Source organism: Narcine bancroftii, chromosome 4 (assembly GCF_036971445.1).
Source record: "Narcine bancroftii isolate sNarBan1 chromosome 4, sNarBan1.hap1, whole genome shotgun sequence".
NCBI classification, from domain to species: Eukaryota; Metazoa; Chordata; class Chondrichthyes; order Torpediniformes; family Narcinidae; genus Narcine; species Narcine bancroftii.
The window spans coordinates 9,532,574-9,556,217 of record NC_091472.1 but is presented as its reverse complement, the minus strand read 5'-3'; the positions used below and the strand labels follow the sequence as shown (position 1 = coordinate 9,556,217).

Sequence of the window (23,644 nt, the reverse complement as noted above, 5' to 3'; positions counted from 1 at the left end):
TGTTGTTTCTCGAAATCAGTGGTTTTCACCCTTTTTCTTCCCACCCACATACCTGATAAGCTCTATCGATCACCACAGACTCATAGGCTGCAGGAACAATAGGGCTTTAGTGCACCCAAGACTTTCGCTTTCAGGGGGCCAGAATACCGGTCTGTAAAGCCACCTCCTCTTCTACCCCAGTGGTGGCTACCTGAAAGTGGAGAACCCAGCCAGGAGGTGCACTGACCCAACTTTCCTCCTGCAGGTCTATTCTCCGGTTCCGAGAATCCCCCCCCCCCCCCCCCGTGGCACCTGAAAGCTGCTTGTGTCTGACCCGGATCCAGGTACAGGACTGCTGGAAAGGGGAGGAGACTCAAAGGAATGAGTCATTAATGGGTGGGGACAGCCTCCCAGAGACAGTAACTGGTAGGGGGGGCAAAACAATACCACAGCAAGCAATCTCAGAGCAGGGAACGCTCAAGGTGCTCTGTGAGTTTGGAGGGGCAGTTTGAACTCTCAGTTGGCCTCCCACTCGTATCACCCAGCACGGGTGCGACTCCTGGTTTTGGGAATGACAGTCCGTTCCCGGAGTTCAGGTCGCTGTCACTCCTCTTTTTCTCGGCAGCCCTCCATCTGAACTCACGGTGGGTGCTGCTCCAGGCAGCGGCGGAGCCGAGTTGACTGACGGGCTCCCCCCCAACTCCCTTTCTCTCTCTGCACCAGTGATGAGGCTGTGGATCGTGTCCCGTCGGAAAGTTGGAGCGGCAAAGTTTTAACTTAAAGGTACATTTAAAAGAAACCCCCCCTTGGAGCAGGGAGTAAAGGGGGGGGGGGGAGAGAGAAGTTTTGGGAGGATGCCCTTTTCCAAGAGGATCGTGGAGCCCCGCTGGGTGTGCAGGAGGGGGGCTGAAGTTTGGGAAGCCGGCGTTGAGGAAGGGGACGAGGAGGATGGAGACGGGTCGCAGAGGAGGAGGAGGAGGAGGAAGAAGAGGAGGAGCGGCGGCGGCGGCGGGGGGAGGACGGAGCCGGACGAGCCCAGCCGCCGGAGACGAGCCTTCCCCTTCGACACGCTGCAGGACGTGTCGGGCTACAGCCTGGTCTCTCTGCTCCGGCAGCTCGCCGACCTTAGCCGCCTAGCGAGCGGCATCTTCCAGGAGCTGGAGGCGGAGGCAGGCTCGCTGTGTGCCCGCTGCAGCCTCCTGGACAGCCGGTTCCGGAGCCTGCAGGAGCGCACCCTCCGCCTGGACGCCAAGGGGGTCGCCGTCCGTAAGTCGAACCTCATCTGCCCTCGAAACCGCGACAGACACCGTTCAAACCTCTGCTGCCCTTAAAATTGTCCCCCCCCCCCCTTCTCCCTCCCCCTCCCCCTTCTCCCTCCCCCTCCCCCTTCTCCCTCCCCCTCCCCCTTCTCCCTCCCCCTCCCCCTTCTCCCTCCTCCCTCCCCCTCCCCCTTCTCCCCCCCCCTCCCCCTTCTCCCCCCCCCCTTCTCCCTCTCTTCCTCTCCTTTCCCCCCACCCCCCACCCCCCGAGTTTCAGGTGCAATTTCTCAACTTCTTTAAAAGTTCGTAACTTTGTAGTTGAATGTAATTGATTGCACTTTTGTTAATTGCCCGTGTGCCTATTCGCTCCGACCAGCCCGTTTATTTAACCCATGCGCTGAATCCTAAACATTCTCTCTCGGTATTTATTTAAAATTCCCCTTTGGGTTAGTTCCCTCTGAAGCGTGGGTGACTGGAACCCTCCTCTCCCTGGATTGTACCTCCTGAGATCAACCCTACCCCAGGATGGTTGTTCACCCTGTTGTTGCTGGGAGCGCGAAGCTGGTGTCTGTGGGCTGCAGATTTTAAACTTCAAAAAGGGTGTAACTTTCTTGAAGGAATTTTGTGAGATGAGGGGACTGTAATTTGGCGCTGTGATCTCTTTATTCCTGACTGGTCTGTATTTATTGTGCAAAAACAATATATTATTTTCGACGTTTATTTTTCTACCCACAAGCTTGGGTTGGAGAGTGATATTTGCATTTGGCTTTCTGTGGTCATTAGAGCATATATCTTGCTTTTGTAAAATTTTAACCACGTTGTCACTGTGCTCGACAGTACTGGGATGGTGCGGATCAGCCTTGGGTCTTCTGCTAGGGCGAGTTAGCTCTGTTGTCCAAATGGAGGCCAAAATCTTTGGGGGGCCACTTTGACCACGAGGGCAGCACCTGAAGCTGCTGTGGAGTCACTGAGCTCACAATATCCATGATGACCTTCAAGTACCAAGTGATCCAGTTTCCCAATGCCTGGTCCATCTACTCTGACTTGGCGCTCCCAAGAGCTCGTCCAGGGTTTCCACTACCTTCCCGGGCAGTTCAGATTGCAGCCAGCCTCCAGGTGAAAATAATTCTTCCTCAAATCCCTGCTAAACTTCTTGCTCCTCACTGTAGACCTGGGTTCACTGGTCTTGGATACCCTGATGGGAAAAAGTTTTGGGTCGGCATGGATGATTTGGGCTGAAGGGCCTATTTCCATGCATTGTAGCTCCATGACTTTTCTGACCTTCCCCGTGTCCTGGAATAAAGATATCAGGGGAAAAAGTTTCAGGTCGGCATGGACGAGTTGGGCTGAAGGGCCTATTTCCGTGCATTGTAGCTCCATGACTTTTCTGACCTTCCCCATGTCCTGGAATAAAGATATCAGGACAGCAGAGAAAAAGGCTAGTTTTCTCTTTGCATCAAAACTATTCATCTGAATGACTGGATATTGTTAATTTCTCTCAAAATCATGAATCATTGGTATGAGGCTGTATTTGACTCACATTCAAAACCAGGATCTCAGATCAAGTAGAAGTGTGGTTGAAATTATTTGTAGATCCTCAACTGCACAATTACGAACCTGACCTATTATTTTGAGTTTTAAAAATGTAGGGTGAAGCAGTATACAATACTGATGGGCTGAATGGCATGAGCCAGTATATAATGATGTAGTGATGATGGGCTGAATGGCATGAGCCAGTATACAACGATGCAGTACTGATGGGCTGAATGGCATGAGCCAGTATACAACGATGCAGTACTGTTGGGCTGAATGGCATGAGCCAGTATACAACGATGCAGTACTGATGGGCTGAATGGCATGAGCCAGTATACAACGATGCAGTACTGATGGGCTGAATGGCATGAGCCAGTATACAACGATGCAGTACTGATGGGCTGAATGGCATGAGCCAGTATACAACGATGCAGTACTGATGGGCTGAATAGTGTGAGCCAGTATATAATGATGCAGTTCTGATGGCTGTCAGATTTCTGTCCCAAAGGTGTAAATTACTGAGGAATATTACTCTAGCAAACATAATACAAGAACGCAAGGCTGTGTGGTCATTGCTGAAGGGGTATTTAGGTTTGGAGATGTATGTTTGAATGCTACGGAGAAGGGTGTGTGATGTGGACGGAGTAAAGAGAAGACTTGTTTTGTTACGTGTTTACAAAAGACCTGGAAAATGCTGGGTGCACCTGCTGCGTACCAATTCCCCGCTTGGGAACGCTTGTGCAGAGGATTTAAGCTGTAGATTTGTTAATCTTGTTGGATCAGGGCTAAAGCATTAGGTTATTTCTTTTTCTCTCTCAAAGCAGCAGCTAAATGTTGAACACCAATTCTATTTCCACGATGGCTTATTAGGAGGATTTCTTCAAATTTCACGAGTCTTTCCTCTGTGTGAAGCTATTGAAAGTTCTCCTTCAACAGATCTGACCTCAGCACATTCGCTCCGCCCAGTATCTGAATTTTGGGTTTAGACGTTCCAAAAGTTGGGGTGATTCTCAATTGGGAGGGGATTTAATAATCAATATTTAGGGGGTATGATGGAATAAATAAGAGTAGCTGTGCCAGTGCTCCATTTTGAGGCACCAATACCTCAGAGCAGAGAGGCCTGCAAAAGGTGTGGATGCAGCCCAGGACATCACAGGCAAAACTCTCCCCACTGTCAAGAAAATCAACATGGGAGATCTGCACCACCCAGCGCACGCTCTGTTCTCGCTGCTGCCATCAGGATAGAGGTATCGGTGCCGAACAGCCCTTACCTCCTCCACCATCAGACTCCTCAATGACAAACTCGATCAGGGACCTGCCCTGTAATGCTGAGGGGGGAGGTGCCAGACCTGCCCTGTATCGCTGAGGGGGGTGGGTGCCAGACCTGCCCTGTAATGCTGAGGTGGGGGGGGGGCGGCACCAGCCTGCTTTGTAATGCTGAGAGTGGGGGGGGGGGTGCTCCGGATCTGCCCAGAGTCTAATGTTCTGGGGCAAGACTGTTATTTGCTGCCATTTACTGTGTTGGAGGATTCCTGATTACAGATTTTCCTATTCCAATTGTTCTTTGAGGTGAGAAGCGACCTGAAGCAGCTTCTTTGAAATAGACTGCAGCAAAATATGTCGTAGAATTTTGCAGCACACGAAGAATCTCTTCCCTATTGTACCTGAGTTTACTCTTTGAAAGAGCTGCCTGGTTAGTACCCCCTGACCTTATTCCCCACAACTCTTCGGATGTTCTTTTCTTCCCATGCACATTGCCTCCTGGATTCGTTTTCAGCATTGCCTTCTTGCAGGAGATGACCAATAAAACTCAGTACTTGAAAACTTCTGTTCTAAAGGGGGAAATTTGTGGTAAACTTGGAGGTGGGAGGCGAGTAGCTCATTTTGAAATTCTTGTTCCCTCAACACTCTGTCAAGTCAGCACGTTGAGCTCGACCCCTGCTGAAATGTTCCTCGAGTTTGGAGGGCCAGTTCCTGCCCAGAATCACAACTCCAGTATTGACTTTGGGTGCTGCCTCTTTGGAGTTTTCAAGTTCTCCCTGTGACTGTGAGGGCCTCCTCTGGCTCCCTCCCATGACCCAAAGATGTGTTGGCTGCTATGAGTTAATCCCCAGTGTAGATGGGTGGCCCGGAGAACTGGGAGTGTTGAAGGGTATGTGACAGAGAATAGGGAAGCAAGTGGGAAAAAGGAACTGATGGGATTCCTCAGAGAGAGAGAGAGAGAGAGAGAGAATAGAATGAGCTATTGTGTATCATTGTTCTATGAGAGCTAATTCTATTGGTGAGAGGAAGAGATATCAGAATTTATGGTCAGGAACATGTCTCAAAATTTGTTGTCTTGTCACAACATCACTGTGCAAACATTTAATAAACCACCTTACAAATGAAAAATAGTGCAAGAAAAAGTCAAAGGGCCTGTGGTTCATTGTTCATTCAGGAATCTGATGGTAGCGGGAAGAAGCTGTCCTTGTGCCGCTGAGTGCTCGCCTTCAGCCTCCTGTATTTTTTTCCCGATGGTAGCAGAATGAAGAGGGGCTTGGCCTGGTTGGTGGGGGGGTCCTTGGGCATCGAGGCTGGTTTCTTAAGACACCTCCTCGTGTGGATGTGCCCTCGTGTAGACTGGTGCCCATGACGTTGCAGGCTGAATAGGGGGCGTCACGGTTAGCTCCACGCTGTTACAGCGCCAGTGATTGGGTCTGGGGTTCAAATCCCGTGCGGTCTGTAAGGAGTTTGTCTGTTCTCTCCAGGGATTCTGGTTTCCTCCCACCATTTAAATCATACTGCGGGGTGTAGGCCATTTGGGTGTAATTGGGCAGCATGGACTCATGGGCCAAAAGGGCCTGTTACCATGCTGTATGTCTAAATTTACAAATATTTAGGAACCCTGTGGAGTTTTGTCTGGTCCTGACCATTGGCACGTAAGGAAGATCTAAGAATTTTGGGGAGAGTGGTTGATATCCAGATGGTGCAATCGGATACAATAACTGTTTTAGAGGCATTTGAATTGCCCTAAATAGGCAAGGCCGAGAAGGGAATGGCCCTAATGGGATTAGTGCACAAGGTAGGCCGGAGCATGAAGGGCCTTTATTCTGTGCTGTACATTTGAAGCTACGAAGAAGAGTGAAGGACTTCTCCAGTGTTCCAGCCAACGTTTGTCCCTCTCTGCAACAGATTATCTGTTTGTGGGGACCTTGAGGTTGGCTGCTTTCTTTTGTACACCGCAGCAGAGATTAAACAGCAGAAAGCCTTGAATGTTGCTTTATGGAGTGAGGTTTTTTCTTCTGTCGCCAATTTGATGCTGTATTCCACTGTGAGAAAGGTTTCCCACCTGAAAGCAAGGTCTCTTTCAAGACCCATGCCAAGTCTTCCTCGGTCTCCTCTGCTTGACAAATCCTTCTCTGCTTCGAAAGTAGTTACCCAGACAAATAATGGGCTATATTACTGCATCCTAATACCAATTCAATATGCGATAACGTTTGCAATAAGCTGCCTTTTCACAATAAATAATTTGTAATGGTTTATGATCCTTGAACTTCAGAAACACAAAGTAGAAGAATTCAGAAAGCAATTCATTAGCTAAAGAAAGCTTTGAGACTTTCTGAACAGGTGTAAAGTGATATGCCAGGGGCTTTTGATGTCTTGCTGGTAAGCCTTGCCTAACGCAGAGTCTACGTGTACTTTCTCCTTGTGCTGTTTGTGAGTCTATAACTGCTCATTCTCTCTCTCTCTCTCTCATTCTCTTCTCTCTCTCTCCTCTCTTTCTCTCTCTTTCTCTCTCTCTCTCTCTCATTCTCTTCTCTCTCTCTCCTCTCTTTCTCTCTCTTCTCTCTCTACACTTCTCTCTCTTCTCTCCCCCCTCTCTCTCCCCCCACTCACTCCCCCCCTCTCTCTCCCCCCTCTCTCCTCCCCCCCTCTCTCTCCCCCCTCTCTCTCCCCCCTCTCTCTCCCCCCTCTCTCTCCCCCCTCTCTCTCCCCCCTCTCTCTCCCCCCTCTCTCTCCCCCCTCTCTCTCCCCCCTCTCTCTCCCCCCTCTCTCTCCCCCCTCTCTCTCCCCCCTCTCTCTCCCCCCTCTCTCTCCCCCCTCTCTCTCCCCCCTCTCTCTCCCCCCTCTCTCTCCCCCCTCTCTCTCCCCCCTCTCTCTCCCCCCTCTCTCTCCCCCCTCTCTCTCCCCCCTCTCTCTCCCCCCTCTCTCTCCCCCCTCTCTCTCCCCCCTCTCTCTCCCCCCTCTCTCTCCCCCCTCTCTCTCCCCCCTCTCTCTCCCCCCTCTCTCTCCCCCCCTCTCTCTCCCCCCTCTCTCTCCCCCCTCTCTCTCCCCCCTCTCTCTCCCCCCTCTCTCTCCCCCCTCTCTCTCCCCCCTCTCTCTCCCCCCTCTCTCTCCCCCCTCTCTCTCCCCCCTCTCTCTCCCCCCTCTCTCTCCCCCCTCTCTCTCCCCCCTCTCTCTCCCCCCTCTCTCTCCCCCCTCTCTCTCCCCCCTCTCTCTCCCCCCTCTCTCTCCCCCCTCTCTCTCCCCCCTCTCTCTCCCCCCTCTCTCTCCCCCCTCTCTCTCCCCCCTCTCTCTCCCCCCTCTCTCTCCCCCCTCTCTCTCCCCCCTCTCTCTCCCCCCTCTCTCTCCCCCCTCTCTCTCCCCCCTCTCTCTCCCCCCTCTCTCTCCCCCCTCTCTCTCCCCCCTCTCTCTCCCCCCTCTCTCTCCCCCTCTCTCTCCCCCCTCTCTCTCCCCCCTCTCTCTCCCCCCTCTCTCTCCCCCCTCTCTCTCCCCCCCTCTCTCTCCCCCCTCTCTCTCCCCCCTCTCTCTCCCCCCTCTCTCTCCCCCCTCTCTCTCCCCCCTCTCTCTCCCCCCTCTCTCTCCCCCCTCTCTCTCCCCCCTCTCTCTCCCCCCTCTCTCTCCCCCCTCTCTCTCCCCCTCTCTCTCCCCCCTCTCTCTCCCCCCTCTCTCTCCCCCCTCTCTCTCCCCCCTCTCTCTCCCCCCTCTCTCTCCCCCCTCTCTCTCCCCCCTCTCTCTCCCCCCTCTCTCTCCCCCCTCTCTCTCCCCCCTCTCTCTCCCCCCTCTCTCTCCCCCCTCTCTCTCCCCCCTCTCTCTCCCCCCTCTCTCTCCCCCTCTCTCTCCCCCTCTCTCTCCCCCTCTCTCTCCCCCTCTCTCTCCCCTCTCTCTCCCCCCTCTCTCTCCCCCCCTCTCTCTCCCCCCTCTCTCTCCCCCCTCTCTCTCCCCCCTCTCTCTCCCCCCCTCTCTCTCCCCCCCTCTCTCTTCTCCCTCCCCTCTCTCCCTCCCCTCTCTCCCTCCCCTCTCTCCCTCCCCTCTCTCTTCTCCCTCCCCTCTCTCTTCTCCCTCCCCTCTCTCTGTAATTACCTGGATAAATAAATTGTTGCTTAGGAATAAACTGGGAGTTTCTCTGTGACATGGTAATGGCTAAAAGCCCTTGAGGTCTTCCTCTTTGAGATACGTGGAAGTTCTGGACACATCGAGCAGCGAGGAAAGGGAAACCGGGAGGACGGGGTGTCAGGCGAGATGGATTTACCACACAGTAAACCCGATTCCAGCCATTGAGGCCTGTGCCATCCAATTGACCTACAAACCCATGCGATTTTGGAGGGTGGGAGGAAACCAGAGAATCGGGAAGAAACCCATGCACACACAGCGAGAACATGCAAACTCCTTACAGACAGTGCTGAATTTGAACCCGATCACTGGCATTGTAATAGCATTGTTCAATTGCCAATGTTTATGTTAGGATGACCATTTGGCCCATCTAGTTTCTGTTGGATTCTAGTGCAGCAATTCTATCCTCTCCTTGCTTCCCTGCAGTTCACCAAATTATTCCATCTCGGCTTCCTTTTCCACAGTACTGATTAATTCTGTTTCGGCTGTATATAATGGAGTGAATTTTAGCCAGCTGGAAGGGTTGAGCTGGACATATTGTTCATTCATGTGGCAAGACAGTTCTGGATGCCAACAACCTGATAGTGGATTGAATAGGAAAGTCCTTCAGGGAATTAGTCATACAGTGTAGAAACAGGCCCCTCAGCCTCACTTGCCCACACTGGGCTGAAAATAAACGCACACACACCCACCCTTAAACTCATGTCCTCTGATTACCAATTTTCCCCCACTCTGGAGGCAAAAGACTCTCTACGTTCCATTCCTCTCTTGATTGATTTTACACCTCTGTGAGGTCACCCCTCATCTCCCTGCACTCCAAGGAATAAAACCCCAGCCTGTTCAGCCTCTCTGTAGCTCAGCAACCCCCACCCGAGTCCTGACAACATTCTCTGCATCTTCTCAATATCATTCCAGTAGCACAGTGACCAAGACTGAATGCAGTATTCCTAATGAGGCCTCACCCAACGTCTTGTACAACTGCAATGTGTCCTCCTAACTTCTGTACTCAATACTCTGAATGACGAAGGTCAATGGCTTTTTGGTCACCCTGTCAACTGGTGACGCCACTTTGAAGGTACTATATACCTGTACTCTTGGATCCCTCTGCTGTACAAACCGTCCACAGAGCCATACCTTTCACTGTATTGGTCCTTTCTATGTAAGAATTTCCAAATGCAACACTGCATGACTGGCTGAGTTTCTCCAGCATTTTTGTGCCACCTACAATCTCGGTGCCTGCAGATAATCTTGTTTAACTCAATATTCCCAGTTGTGATCGACCAAAAAAAATGACACGAGTAACTTGGCAAACTTCTACAGATGTGTAGTGAAAAGTGTTCTGACCAGCTGCATCTTGACCTGGTAATAGGGGCACCAGTTCCTCAGAGTGGAAAGACCTGCAAATCCCAGTTCATCACAGGCAAAAACTCTCCCCACCATCGAGAATTTCTGCATGGAACACTGCCCTTGGGAATTAGGTGAACATGGAAGGGATTATTTGCAGGGCGATGGGGTGCCACATATGGATCGCTTTTTCAGACAATGGAGACAGACGAATCAAATGATTGAATGCACTCTTGCTGTGATTTGCAGTTTTATTTCCAGCAGCTTGATTCAATTGTGGTTGAAATGACTTGTTCTGAAGAATAAGAACAAGTTTCAAGTTTACATCATTTCACTAACGTGAGGAACTGCCCTCATGAAGTCGGCCAACATTATAAAGGATTCCTTCACCCTGGCAACGCTGTCACAGCTTCCAGCAAAAGTGTGAGCTCTGGCACTTCCAAGTTCAAGGACATTTCCCCCCCCCCCCAACAGCTATCAGGCTCTTGAATTTCCCTTTCCTACCCTGAACTGTAACACTACTCCAGGACCAATAAAACTCACATTTTCAAAGTTCTGATTTATTGTCAGAGTACATACGTGACGTCACATGCAACACTAAGATTTTGTTTCCTGCCATATGCGAAAGAGGGAAACCTAATCAAAGTAAGAAATGTGAACAAACTTTGCAAGTACAGAATAATAAATAAAGTGCACACAAAAGAGTCCTTAAATGGGTCCCTGATTGGGTTTGTCGTTGAGGAGTCTGATGGTGGAGGGGGAGCAGCTGTTCCTGAACCTGGTGGTGCGAATCTTGTGGCTCCTACACCTCTTTCCTGATGGCAGCAGCGAGAACAGAGGGTGCGCTGGGTGGGTGTGGATCCTTGATGATGGCTGCTGCTCTCCGACGGCAGCGTTCCCTGTAGATCTTCTCGATGGTGGGCAGAGTTTTGCCTGTGATTGTTCTGGGATTTGCAGGGCTTTCCACTCTGAGGAACTGGTGCCCCTATTACCAGGTCAAGATGCAGCCGGCCAGCCCACTTTTCACTACACATCTGTAGAAGTTTGCCAAGTTACTCTTGTCCTTTTTGCACGCTTGCAACTGTGAATATTTAATTAAACAAGAAAATCTGTAGACGCTGTGACTGTAGTTGGCACAAACATGCTGGAGAAACACAGTAAGTCACACATCGTTTTTTTTCTTCGCAAAGATGAAGTAAGTAAGGTTTCGGGCCCGAGCCCCTCAAGGCTTGAGCAAAATGCAGGCAGGCAGGCACCCAAATAAAATGGCTGGGGTAGGGGCAGGGGAAGGAGCACAGGCCCACAGGCAAGAGGTGGGTATGGGTGAGAGGGCACAAGAGGAAAAAAAAGCTAAGGTGATGGGGGGAGAGGGAAGGAGATGGAGGAAGAGAGAACCCCTACCACCCTGTCCACTGCATTTTCCCGATACTTCTCCCGTCAGGGAAAGGAGTACAGGGGTATCAAAGCTAGAACCACCAGGCTGAGGAACAGATTCACCCCATGGGCAGTGAGACTGTTGAATTAGTGCTAAAACAATTCTCTGTGACTCTTCTATTTATTAATAATATTTATTTGAATATGTGTAGTGTTGAAAATGTGTGGTCTGTCTGTATGTAGGTTTACCTCTGTTCTGAAGAATGCTTTCGCATCGGGTACAATTGGATGACAAATAAACTTGAGATGGGCTGGGGGTGAAGGGAGGGAGAGTGAGAAGGGGCTGACTGGAAATCAGAAGTTGATGTTGATGCCATCCAGTTGGAGAGTGCCCAGATGGAACATTAGGTGTTGCTCCTCCAATCAAAGTTTATTTTTATTAACTTTTTTCTCTTGCGCACTGTTAATTTGTACTTCTGGTTCATGCCCTTTGTGTACACGTGCAGTTGCATGGCTAAGAATTTTCATCGTCATCACTCCGGAGTCTTCATTCATTTTGGTTTGTTTGCCCCGGTTGCTATTTTGCACTGAATCTATTGCACGAGTGGCTCTCAGTAAGTGAAAGGAGGGAGGGCTGGAGAAGTTGAGTTTTTTTAGACCGTAAGACAGAGGAGGAGAAATAGGCCATTTGCCCATTGAGTCTGCCCCACCATTCGATCGTGAGCTGATCCATTCTCCCACTCAGCCCTGCTGCCTGGCCTTCTCCACATAACCTTTGATGCCCTGGCTAATCAAGAATCTATCAATCTCCTCTTAAATGTATCCAATGATCTGGTCTGTGGCAACAAATTCCACAGATTTTCCACCCTCTGGCTGAAGGTATCCCCCTACATCTCTCTTCTAAGTGGATGCCCTTTAATTCTGAAGTTGTGCCCTCTTCTCCTAGACTCCCCACCATGGAAAAAACGATCTTTTTGCATCTACTCTGTCCACGTCTTTCAACATTCAAAATGTTTCAATGAGATTCCACCCGCTCATTTTCCTAAATTCCAATTAATACAGGCCAAGAGCTGTTTAAATATTCTTCACGAGATAACCCTTTCATTTCCGGAATCATCCCCAGGAACCTGCTCTGAAGCCTCAGGTCTGACCTGGGGACCTCATGAAACAACGGGTTAAATGTGTTGCTTTGATGTGTGGAAATATCTCAAATACCCTTGTGAGTGTGATCAGCTGGACCGTCCACAGCATGCCTTCAATGTAGTGTTAGAAGCTGATCATTGATCAGGTTTTAGTTAAGGCCTGTCTCCTGGGTACTTCAGATTGCATTAGGCTGGCATTATTGATTGTTCATCTTGGCACCTCCTTCAGATCCTCTTTTGTATCCTGCAATTAATTCTGTTGTTCATGTCCTTGATGCTTTATAATTTTGCCCAGTTGACAGTTATTTAGTAATCCCAGTTCATTAATTGTCACGAGGTACACTTTTGGCCAGATGCTCTTGTGGTCGGATAAATGGATGTGAGTGACTTGTTGGTGAAAGGACCAAGAATGATTGGGTTTGGGCAGGTTGCCCAAAGGCGAAGGGAGGAAAGTTTAGGGGAGGCATCAGGGGTGAGTTTTTCTTTAACATAGAGAGTAGTGTACATGAAAACCTACCGGGGACATTCACCACCTAAATTAACGAAAGGAGAAGGAAATGAAAAGAATTGACTCAGTGGAATTTCTTGTTTATTTTTATTGAATGACAACATTGTTTGACTGGTTTAACGTATCTTAGATTTTGTACTTTAAATGGATGGGGGGGGGGAGGTAGGGAGGGTGGGATGGAGGGGGGGGAGAAAATGACACCGTATATATTTGAAAAGGAAAATGTATGTATCATGGTCAATGTGGTTTATGGTGTGAAAAATTAAAAAATTTAAAAAAACATAAAGAGTAGTGGGCGCCCGGAGTCCATTACTGGGGGCTGATGGTGGTGAAGCCAGCCGCACACGTCCGGACAGTATCTTCAAGTGAGACAGTGCTGGCAATATAGCCTCCAGCACAACCAAATGCATTTCCGAGCGTTCCACACATTATATCCATTTTATAAAATAGGGCCATTTAAAAGACTCTTGGACGGGGCACAAGGATGCAAGAAAAATAGAGGGTTATGGTTGAGGGAGGGAGGGTTTAGATTGTTGAATGGGATTATATAGGTCGATGCAACATTGTGGGCAGAAGGGCCTGTGCTGTAATGTTGTATGTCAATCTGCTGCTGAGTTAAACCAGAGGATGTAGGAGCTTTCGGTCCATTGATTCTGCTCTGCCATCCAAATCCTGGCTGATGTATTTTTCCTCTCGACCCCATTCTCCCGCCTTCTCCCCATAGCCTTTAACACCTTTACCAATCAAGAGCCTATCAACCTCCGCTTTAAACATGCACCAATGGTTTGGCCATCTGTGGCAAAATATTTCAGTAACAATTGGGTCTAGAGCAGTGATTCTCAACCTTCCCTCTCACATCCCACCTTAAGCCACCCCTCACAGAGCACCGATGGCACAGGGATTACTTAAAGTGGGATGTGAGTGGAAAGAAAAAGGTTGAAAACCACTGATTAAATCCTCTCTCTTTCCTCCTCAGATCCCTCTTTGAATTAGCCATGACCCTGGTATCTCCTTATGTGGCTGCTCGCTGTGCAGTATTTTTGGGTGTTAAATACGTTATGGTTGTGCAGGCTTCTGGGAAGAGAGTTTTAGTCGTGTCCGTGACTGCAGGTTAGGTGTACAAGGATGAAAGGAAGCGAGAAGCAGTGTGCGCAGAGCCTCTTCCACAAGCTTGGGTGGTCTCCCCATAGCAGTCTGAGACCCTTTGACAAAGGTTTGCTGACCCGAAAGCACCGACCGCAGACTCTGCTCGGCCTTGGCCCTTGCTGTAGGATCAGATGTTTCTAATGCTTCACCCCCACCCGGCACTTCCTGCCCTACTTAAACAGGAACTTGCGGGTGCTGGAGAAACCCAGCAGGTCACTCAGCATCCACAGGAAGTAAAAGGTAGCCCGCATTTCAGGCCTGGGCCCATGCAATTACCTGACACAGGGCCCAGACCCGAAACATTGGTCACCCTTAACCTCCTGTGGATGCTGAATTTCTTCAGCATGCTTGTGGATTGCACCTCTTATCTCATCTGCGTCAAATGATTCCCACCTTGCCGCCAGCAGTCATTTTGGAACCAGAGTGGACATCCTTGATTGCAAGCAATGATCGGACAGGGCACCGAAAGAAATACACCAATTCTTTGAAACTGTGGCCCTGTAATCTTGTGCAAGGAGAAATCACTTCAGAATGTCTTTTCCTTTGAAGTTCACTCAACCCAGCACTCCCTCGCCACTGGCATTGCACCGCAGGGAGCTTTAAATTATTTTGTGCATTTGTTTTTGCATCTCTGCTGCGAGACTTGACCAGGTTCTGACTTGGGATTGTCCTGCCTGCTCTCCCAGCAACACTGCAGATCAATCGCATCAAAAGTACGAACCAGATTGATGCAGGGAGGTTTTGGAGAACCATAGCTACTCTGCTGAGGCATCTGGTGGTGAGAGCGTTGAGAGAAGGGGACGGGGGAATAATTGGATGAGGCCAAATTTGGAGAATTATGTGCAGTTTTCGTCACCCAGCTATAGGAAAGATACAAGATGGAAAGAGTGCAGAGAAGATTTACTAGGATGTTGTGAGACTTGAGGGGGTGAGTTACAGGGAAATTGAAACAGGTTAGGACTGTAGAAGAATGTGGGGAGATTTGATGGAGGTTGACAAAATGATAAAGGGGATAGTCAGAGTAGGGACTAGAACTAGAGGACATGGGTTATAAAGGAAATGTTTAGAGGGAACTTCTTTGCACAGAGGGTAGAACCATAGAACATTACAGCAAAGAAACAGGTCCTTCTGGTCTGTGCCGAACTATTATTCTGACCTTTCCTACTGATCTACACCCAATCCATAGCCCTCCTTACCTCACCCATCCATGTACTTGTTCAAATTCTTCTTAAATGTAAAAATTAAGCCCACATTCACCGCTTCAGCTGGAAGCTTGTTCCACACTCCCGCCACTCTCTGTGTGAAGATGTTCCCCTAAACCTTTCCCCTTTCACCCTTTACCCATGTCCTCTGGTTTGTATCTCACCTACCCTCTGGAAAAAAGTCTATCCCCCTCATAATTTTAAATACCTCGATCAAATCTCCACTCTTTCTTCTGCGCTCCAGGGAATAAAGTCCTAACCTGTTTAACTTTTCCCTGTAACTCAGTTCCTGAAGTCCAGGCAACATCCTAATAAATCTGCATACAATATTCCAAGTTTAGCCTCACCAATGTCTTGTTTATACAACTTGAACACAATATCCCAACTCCGTTTCCCAATACTTTGATTCATGAAGGTCAATATGCTAAAAGCTCTCTATCCACCTTGTGGTGCCACTTTCATGGAATTATGTATCTATATTCCTAGATTCTTCTGTCCACCACACTCCTCAGTACCCTACCATTTACTGTGTATGTCCTTCCTTGGTTTGTCCTTCCAAAATGCAACCCCTCAGACTTGTCTGCATTAAATTCCATCTGCCATTTTTCAGCCCATTTTTCCAGCTGGTCCAGATCCCTCTGCATGCTTTGAAAACCTTCCTCGTGGTCCTCTACATCACCCATGTTGAGTAGCAGGAGTGTGGAACGAGTTGTCAGCTAAGGTGGTGAATGTGGGCTCAATTTTAACATTTAAGAAAAATGTGGACAGGTCCATGGATGGGAGGGGCATGGTCCGGGTGCAATTAAATGGGGCTAGCCAGAAAAATAGCTCTGCTCAGATGAGATGGGCTGAAGGGCCTTTTTCTCTGCTGTGGTGTTTCTGTTTAAATTTATATTTCTGCATGCAGACGGAAACGGTCCTTTTCGGCCCATGAGCCAGTGCCGCCCAATTTTACCTGCACCCCGTCCCCCCAGTGTGTTTTGAATGATGGGAGGAAACCGGAGCTCCTGGGGAAAACCCACTCATACAGTGGGAGAATCTACAAACTCCTTACAGCACCAGATTCAAACTCTGGTCCCAATCGCTGGCTCTGTAACAGCATTGCGCTAATCGCTACGGATCTATCGATGAACCCAGAATATTAATGTAGGAAAGAGAAGTAAAGGGGAAACACTTTGAGAAAAGTCAAGATTTATTTTAAACAGGCTGCTCGATGAGGAGAGGGACTTTTAATTAAATTTCTACCATCTGTAATCCTCAGCTTTAAATGCTGGCTTCTGCTGGGGGAGGGGAAGCATCATTTGTTCTCTCTTGGGAAGTTGAGATGGGGCTGTTGTTCCTCGTCCACTGGCCCCTCTGTGAGGAGTGCTTATGCTAATGGCATGGTCACCAGACAGATGGGAACCTCCATTTGGGGGTTAAGCCCAGCAGGCAGCGGGTTACCATTGCACTTTGTGAAGCAAGGCTCAGCTGCGCAGCGAGGCCCCACGGGGACGGTGAGCACAGTTGCTTTAAATGAGATGATGCCTTGTTGTGGCACCGTGGTTGTGAATTTCAAGGAAACAAAAGGGGAGCAGGCCACCAAAAGCTGATTTGAGTCGAGTTATGATAATTGAGTTTACAGGGGAAAATTGTATTCAGTTATTTGTGTGGCTGTAGAGATTTAAGCATGCAATGGGATGTGACTGTGCCCAAGGGTCTGAAGAGGAGACCTTTGTCGTGACTTTCAGGCACAGCTGGTCACCTGCCACTGAGATGTTGATGTTTTCACTTCCCGTCGATGAAGGACAGGCTCTCCCATTTTGAGCAAAAATGGAGAGAAGCAGCAGATCGAGCAGCGTCCGTGGGAGACCCAGGCGGGTCGATGTTTCAGGTCAGAGCTCTCTGTCAAGGTTGAGTTCCTCCAGTGGGTGACCTTTATTAACGCTACAGGTTTCAGCAACTGCCATCTCATCGCTGGCCTCTTGTATTCGGAGCTTGCCCCATGCCCTTCCCAGTGAACGAGAGTTGGACCATGGGTGCGGGAGCGGGACGGTCTCTGTCTCCCACTGGTACCACTGCTTGACCCGCTGGGTTCCTCCAGCAGCTTGCTGTGAGTGTGCGACAGCTGGGTACTGTAAGAAGGTGAGAGGTGGTAGTCCGAGCCCAGGGGACCCCAAAACCCAGCAGCAGTAGCTATTCACCATGACAAATGGTTACTTCAACAAAAGTTGCTTTTAATTATCTTTAAACATGAAAACAGGATTAAACCTTAACTTATCTCTATTTCCTTAACTAACCCAACTTAACCCCCTTCTAATTCTAAGCGCACATGTATGTGATGTGTGTGTAAATTTAGGAAAAGTTCTTTGGTTCACAGTCCAATTTCATTTCTCATTCTTCCAAGTTCACTGGTTGTAGGCAATTCTTCTACTGTGCACAGAATTTAACATGTATAAAGTTCACCAGGCTTTGGTGCTTGAAAGGTAAATTTTACCGCTCAGTAAGGTTCTTGTAGGTTTGCAGAGAGAGATTTGTTGTTCCAGGATTTCCACAACTGAGGTACCACCTTTAGTCACCTCAATGTCTCGCTGATGAAACTTGCCCCATCAGGGTTCTCCAGATGATAACCTCTTTCTTTCAGGTCACCACAGAGTTCTTCTCTGTTCCTCTTTTTCCAAGAGAAACATCAGACAGAGAGCACTTCCAGCCATCCGCCGCTCTGGAGCTTCTGTTTCAGTTCCAACAAGCTTCTCCTGGCTGACTGTTCAGTCTCTCCCTCTCTCTGAGATTTCAACTGCTAGCCACATGTCCTTCTCTCTCTCACTTGCAAACCCCCCCGCCCACCTTCTCCAGCAAACAATAGGAATCAGTCTTCTAGTCCATCTGTTGTTTTAGGTAAATAAACCTCTCAATGATCTCTGAGTGAGCACTTTGCAGAGAGGTCAAAAGCCTTGCAAAAAGGCCTAACACAGACAAACTGACTCTTCAAAGACAGCCTATTCATTTCATGACATCATTTCAATCAGCACCTACTTGTGACATGTGCATAGCATTCTCCATAGTTTCTGTAAAGTCACTGAATATGAATTCTTCAGTATTTCAAATAAGATTTGTGTGTATATGTAACCTACTCTAATTTTGCCAATTTATCTCCCAAAACAACTCCAAATATTACATCGCAGTATACTATTGTCTTGACCAATTGTTCAGGTCAAATATTGGAGTGGGGGGGAATGGGGTCGACTGTTACAGGGGTCATACTTTTGACTGCGTTGTTCAAAGCGTCAGTGAACTTGGATGGGTGGGACTGGGTGGTAAGTTTGTGTTCAGGGTGTCGGGAGCTCGGACGGCTGGGCCCAAGGGGAGATTCTGTGAAATGTTGACAGGAAGCTGTGAAGAGGATATTTCTGAAGATGTTGCCTGGATTGGAGAACATGTCTTGTGAGGCAAGGTTGACAGAGCCATGATTTTTTTTTCTTCAGAGTGAAGAAGAATGGGAGATGATTTAATCAAGCTCTACAAGAGGCATTGTTAGGCTAGACAGCCAACAACTTTTCTCAGGGCAATAGTAGCAAACACTGGAGGACATCTCTTTAAGGTGAAGGGAGGAAAATTTAGCAGAGATGTCGGAGGTACGTTTCCCCCCCCCCCCCCCCCAACAGAGTATTGGAATGCATTGCCAGGGGTGGTGGCGCGGAGGCTGGTACAATAGGCACATGGATCCAAGAAAAAGAGGGTTATGGGTGGAGAGGGAGGGTTTAAATTATTGTGTAGGTTTAGAATGTTGTCGGCCGAAGGGCCTGCATTGTGCTGTAATGTTCAACTTTCAGACCTGTCGCCCACCACCCTGCCACGATCTCCGCATACCTCAGTTTTATTCTCTTACACTCCCCTTTTCTTCATTTTGGTCGCTTCCAGCCGCCAAGCCCTTGACCTGTGTATTTCGCTCCTAAACCTCTAAACCAGTGGTTTTCAACCTTTTTCTTTCCACTCGCATCCCATTTTAAGTAATCCTTATGCCATTGGTTCTCTGTGATTAGTAAAGGATTGGTTAAGGTGGGATGTGGATGGAAAGAAAAAGATTGAAAACCATTATTCTACTCGTACTTAATTGACTTGTTATGTGCATGGTTTCGAACTTCAAAGGAAATGGGCCAATGACAATTTTTCTCAAGCAAAATATTTCAATAACAATGGGGTCTAGAGCAGTGATTCTCAACCTTCCCATTCACATCCCACCTTAAGCAATCCCTTACTCATCATAGAGCACCGATGGCACAGGGATTACATAAAGTGGGATGTGAGTGGAAAGAAAAAGGTTGAGAACCACTGCTCTTAACCCCTTCTTTAGTCCTTGTTGCTCAGTTGTCAGTGTTTAGATGAGATGTGAAACTGAGACCTCCATTTCTCACCGCAGTGTATGTTAAAGATCTCGTGGTGCCTTTTGTTTTATTGATCAATCTAACAATGAGTTTATTGTCATACACATTGTGCAGTTTAAATATGCACTGAAATTCTTACTTGCTGCAGCCAAACAGGTACTTTTGTAAAAAAAAATAAACTGACAAACAACTTCAATGGTGCACTTGAATAAATTAAAAAGAGGAAAAAATTTGTTGCATAATAAATATTCACACCTATTCTTGAGCAAAAACAGAATGGAGAGGGTCCGTTTGTGGTGTTGGAGCAGTCCCTAATTAGTGGCATCATTTAAAGGAAACAAAGGGCGAGATTCAAGAGCCTGATGGCTGTCGGGAAGAAAACATTTTGAATGTAGAGGCGCTGGTCTTCGGGTTTCTGTACCTTCTAGCTGAAGGGAGCGGTGAGAAGAGGTTGTGACCAGGGTGATTGGGGGCCCTTTTGTCGTCGGCGGCCTTCTTGAGGCGGTGCCTCACGTGGCAATGGGGATGGGAGATCGGAACCTGTGATGGACCCTGGCTGTGTCTGCTACCTTCTGCATTCCTGGGCCAAACCAAGCCGTGATGCAACCAGTCAGTACACATTCCACAAGTACAGCTGTCGAAATTTGATCAGAGTTACCTAAGTTGATGGAAGGAGAAGGAAAGAAAAGAATGGACTCAGTAGAATTTCTGGTGTATTTTTGTTGAATGACAACATTGTCTGACGGGTTTAATGCAACCTAGATTGTATACCTAAAATGGATGGGGGGGGGGTGGGGGGGGTGGCTTGGGAGGAGGGAGGGGGGGGGAGAAAAAGTCACTGTATATATGTGAAAAAGAAAAAGTGTACATCATGGCTAATGTGATTTATGGTGTGAAAAATAAAAAAATAAAAAAAAAATAAAAAAAATTGATCAGAGGATTCAAATCTCCTCTCTCTTTAAAAAGTAGAAGCATTGGTTTGCCCTCTTCACGGTTGCCCCAGTACGCTGGCTTCAGGGACTTGAAGGATCTAGCCCTCTCCCCACCTCCTTCCCATCCATGCTGGCAGGTGCATGGTCCTTCGACCTCCCCTTCCAAAAATAAACAATAAAGTCTTTGATCTTGTGGTGATGGTTCTGGCACCACCCAACCACATTCTCCACCCTGCATTCTGACTCATCATTTCCACTTATTAGGCCAAATGGTGGTGTCGTCAGCAAATTTGTAGGAGCTGAATTTGGCTAAGTAGCCATGGATGTTCCTGCTTCACCATCTGAGCACGTTCCTGTGCACCTGTGTGTGTGTGTGTGTCTGTGTGTGTGTGTGTGTCTGTGTGTGTGTGTGTGTCTGTGTGTGTGTGTGTGTCTGTGTGTGTGTGTGTCTGTGTGTGTGTGTGTCTGTGTGTGTGTGTGTCTGTGTGTGTGTGTGTCTGTGTGTGTGTGTGTCTGTGTGTGTGTGTGTCTGTGTGTGTGTGTCTGTGTGTGTGTGTCTGTGTGTGTGTGTCTGTGTGTGTGTGTCTGTGTGTGTGTGTCTGTGTGTGTGTGTGTGTGTCTGTGTGTGTGTGTGTGTGGCCTCAAAATAATTCAAATTAAGTGCAGCATCTTCAATTGCTCTCCCACGTTGGGGTTTCTGTATTGGGGCTTTGTTTAAAATTAAAATTGAATCCTCCGCCAGAGATGATGTCCTGATATTGGTTAATAATAGTCTTCAGGGCAGCCATTCTCGACCCTTTTCTTGGCCGTGGCCCCCTTACGACTCTGCCCAAAGCTTATGGGCCCTTTCCCTGTGAAGCAGTCAAGTTTAGTTGGTTTCTTCCAACTGACCACATTTATAAAAAAAAAAAAAAATATTTTATGATTTCAGTCTGTGGTTCCCCCTTTCATGGAAAAACACACACAAATGCTGGAGGAACTCAGCCCGGTCTTGCAGCGTCCGTAGGAGGTAAAGATGTACTGCAGGTTGTACCTCTCTTATCCGACGTTCTGTGGCCTGGTAACTCTAGTGATCCGGCATGTTTGAATCTGCCGCCATTAGTATAAACTCCTTACAGGCAGCCCGCGAGTCTCTAACCTGGTCCTGATCGCTGGCGCTGTAAAGGTTGAATCTGCAGCGATCAGGACCAGGGTTCGAGTCCCATGCTGTCTGTAAAGAATTTGTACGAATGGCGGCAGATTCAGGCTTGGCAGCACCAGAGTTCAGGACCAGGGTTCGAGTCTCACACTGTCTGAAAGGAGTTTGTACTAATATCCCGATCGCTGGGACTGTAAAGGCGCTGCACTAACTGCTACGCTAACCTTGCCACTTCACGGTATTATTTCCTGTTTTAAGCTTTGTTTTACCTTTGATGTGTTTACATAGGGGGTTCCCTTAGGGGTCGATTTCTGTTTTCCGGCATTTTCTGTGGTCCAGCAATGGCCAAGTCCCAACATCGCTGGATTAAAGGAGGACAATCTGTACTGACGTGTCAGGGCCTGAGCCCTTCAACAAGGAGTGAGCAAAGAGCAGGAAGACATCAGAATAAAGACAAAGCTGGTTGGTCCAGGCCAACAGAAAGTGTAAATTGGATAAGATAAGAGGAGAGGTGAGAATTGATTTTTGGCTCTGTGAAAGGAGACAGGATAAAGGGGAGAGAGAGAGAGAGAGAGAGAAAGAGCGAGCTTGGGGGAAAGGCGACTGGGGAAAAGGAACGGTGGGTGGGGGGGTGTGGTTTAACAGAAGTTGGAGAAGTCAACATTAATGTGTCCCACAGAGGATCTGTTTAGCCCTGGTTGAGTACGACTGCTTCAGAGTCGCAAAGGCAAACTGCACAGAATAGGCTCTTCGGCCTAACTTGTCCATGCTGACGAAGTTGGCATTCTGGGCAAGACTGTGTGGGTCGGAATAACATTCTTAGTGTCTAAATCCTTGAGTGGTAACAATGTGTTCAGCACTTGGGAATTTTACTGATCTTTGGTGATTCTTGTTACCCGTGACCTCATAAGTTCCCAGAACTGTGTCGATCCAATACAGTGTTTTGGATCTGCGATCAACTTTGTAGAAAGTGTAACAATAACAGAAGCTGTTATAAATGTAAATATACAAATAACTTTTCTCTCAACAGTAACAATAAGCAGGAAATTCTGGTTAGGCAACATCTTTGAAAAGAGGACGGTTCAGGTTCAAAAGTCTTTGTCAAAATAGGGAAAGACAGAAGGACTCGATCCACATGATCTTAATTTTTTTAAAAGTTTTATTTCATTTAGAGATGCAACTCAGTAACAGGCCCTTCTGGCCCGCAAGCCCATGCCGCCCAAATACGATCATGTGACCAATTATCCGACCAACTCCTTGCGTCTTTGGAAGGTGCCGGATTCAAACCCAGGACCCTGGCCCCGTAGCAGCACGATAACTGTGCTGCCCATCTGGACCTCATCTCTTCTATTTCACCCTTTCCTTTGCTCTTGCTTCCTCTCCTTGCCGCCTGACATCCCCCTTCCACCCCACCTCTGCCTTCAAAGGATCAGCCTGCCTGCTCTGACCATATCCCAACACCAGGCATGCGTTGTACAGAGACACGCGTCACAGTAACAGACCCTTCCGGCCCATAAGCCCATGCTGCCCAAATACCTCAATTCACCTCCAACTCTTGTATGTTTTAAATGGTGGGATGAATTCTGAGCACCCAGAGGAAACGCATACAGACACGAGGAGAGCGCGTAAACTCATTACAGACATCGCCGGGTTTGAACCCAGGCTGCTGGGCTAACCGTTCTGCCCTTGCTCCTCCGCCCTGCTTAAGTAGAAGCAGGAGTCAGCTGGTATATAGTCAGGATAATGTGAACTATTTTGTAACTGTAGTGCACCACTGTGGGGCGTATACATACATATATAAAACTGTGAACCGTTTCCTGAGATGGTGGAAGGCATCAGTAAGTAAAGTCTCTTCTGTTATTTGAATTCCGCAGGTCTAAGTTATTTAAGAAGCCTCCCAAGTAACACAGAGACATAACAGCGGCCTTCTGCACCATTGAACCTGCTCCACTATTGATTAAAATCATGGCCGATCTTGCTAGGGACTCAAGTCCTCTTACCCGCCTGTTCCCTACAACCCCTGATTCCACTTTTACTCCAAAATCTATCTGTCTTAAATGGGGCAGCCTTCACTTCTTCCTTGGGCAGAGAATTTCACAGATTCGCTGACTCTCATAGAAGCAATTCCACCTCATCTCCCCCTCCCCCCCAATCTTGAGGCTAAATATCCCCCAGTTCTGGTCTCGCTTCCTTGCTTCTATCTATGTTTCGATGAGATTTCCCCCAATCTGTCCTACTTAAATCCAATCAGTTCGCTCCCAGGCTACTCAAACTCTCCTTGTAAATTAACCCCCTCAACCTGGAGAATTTGCTCCCTAGCCAGAGGGTCCTTTCTACAGTAGGAAGACTA

At 48.2% G+C, this 23,644-nt stretch overlaps 1 protein-coding gene across 1 annotated transcript in view; it reads left to right on the top strand.

Annotated features, from left to right (window-relative positions):
• The first annotated feature begins 414 nt into the window (after window positions 1-414).
• LOC138760312 (NHS-like protein 1) overlaps window positions 415-23,644 on the top strand; it is a 251,143-nt gene continuing 227,913 nt past the window's right edge. The window contains exon 1 of the mRNA XM_069930718.1: window positions 415-1,245. Within this exon, the coding sequence (XP_069786819.1) occupies window positions 834-1,245 (412 nt within the window). The 5' untranslated portion in view covers window positions 415-833. The remainder of the gene's footprint in view (window positions 1,246-23,644) is intronic.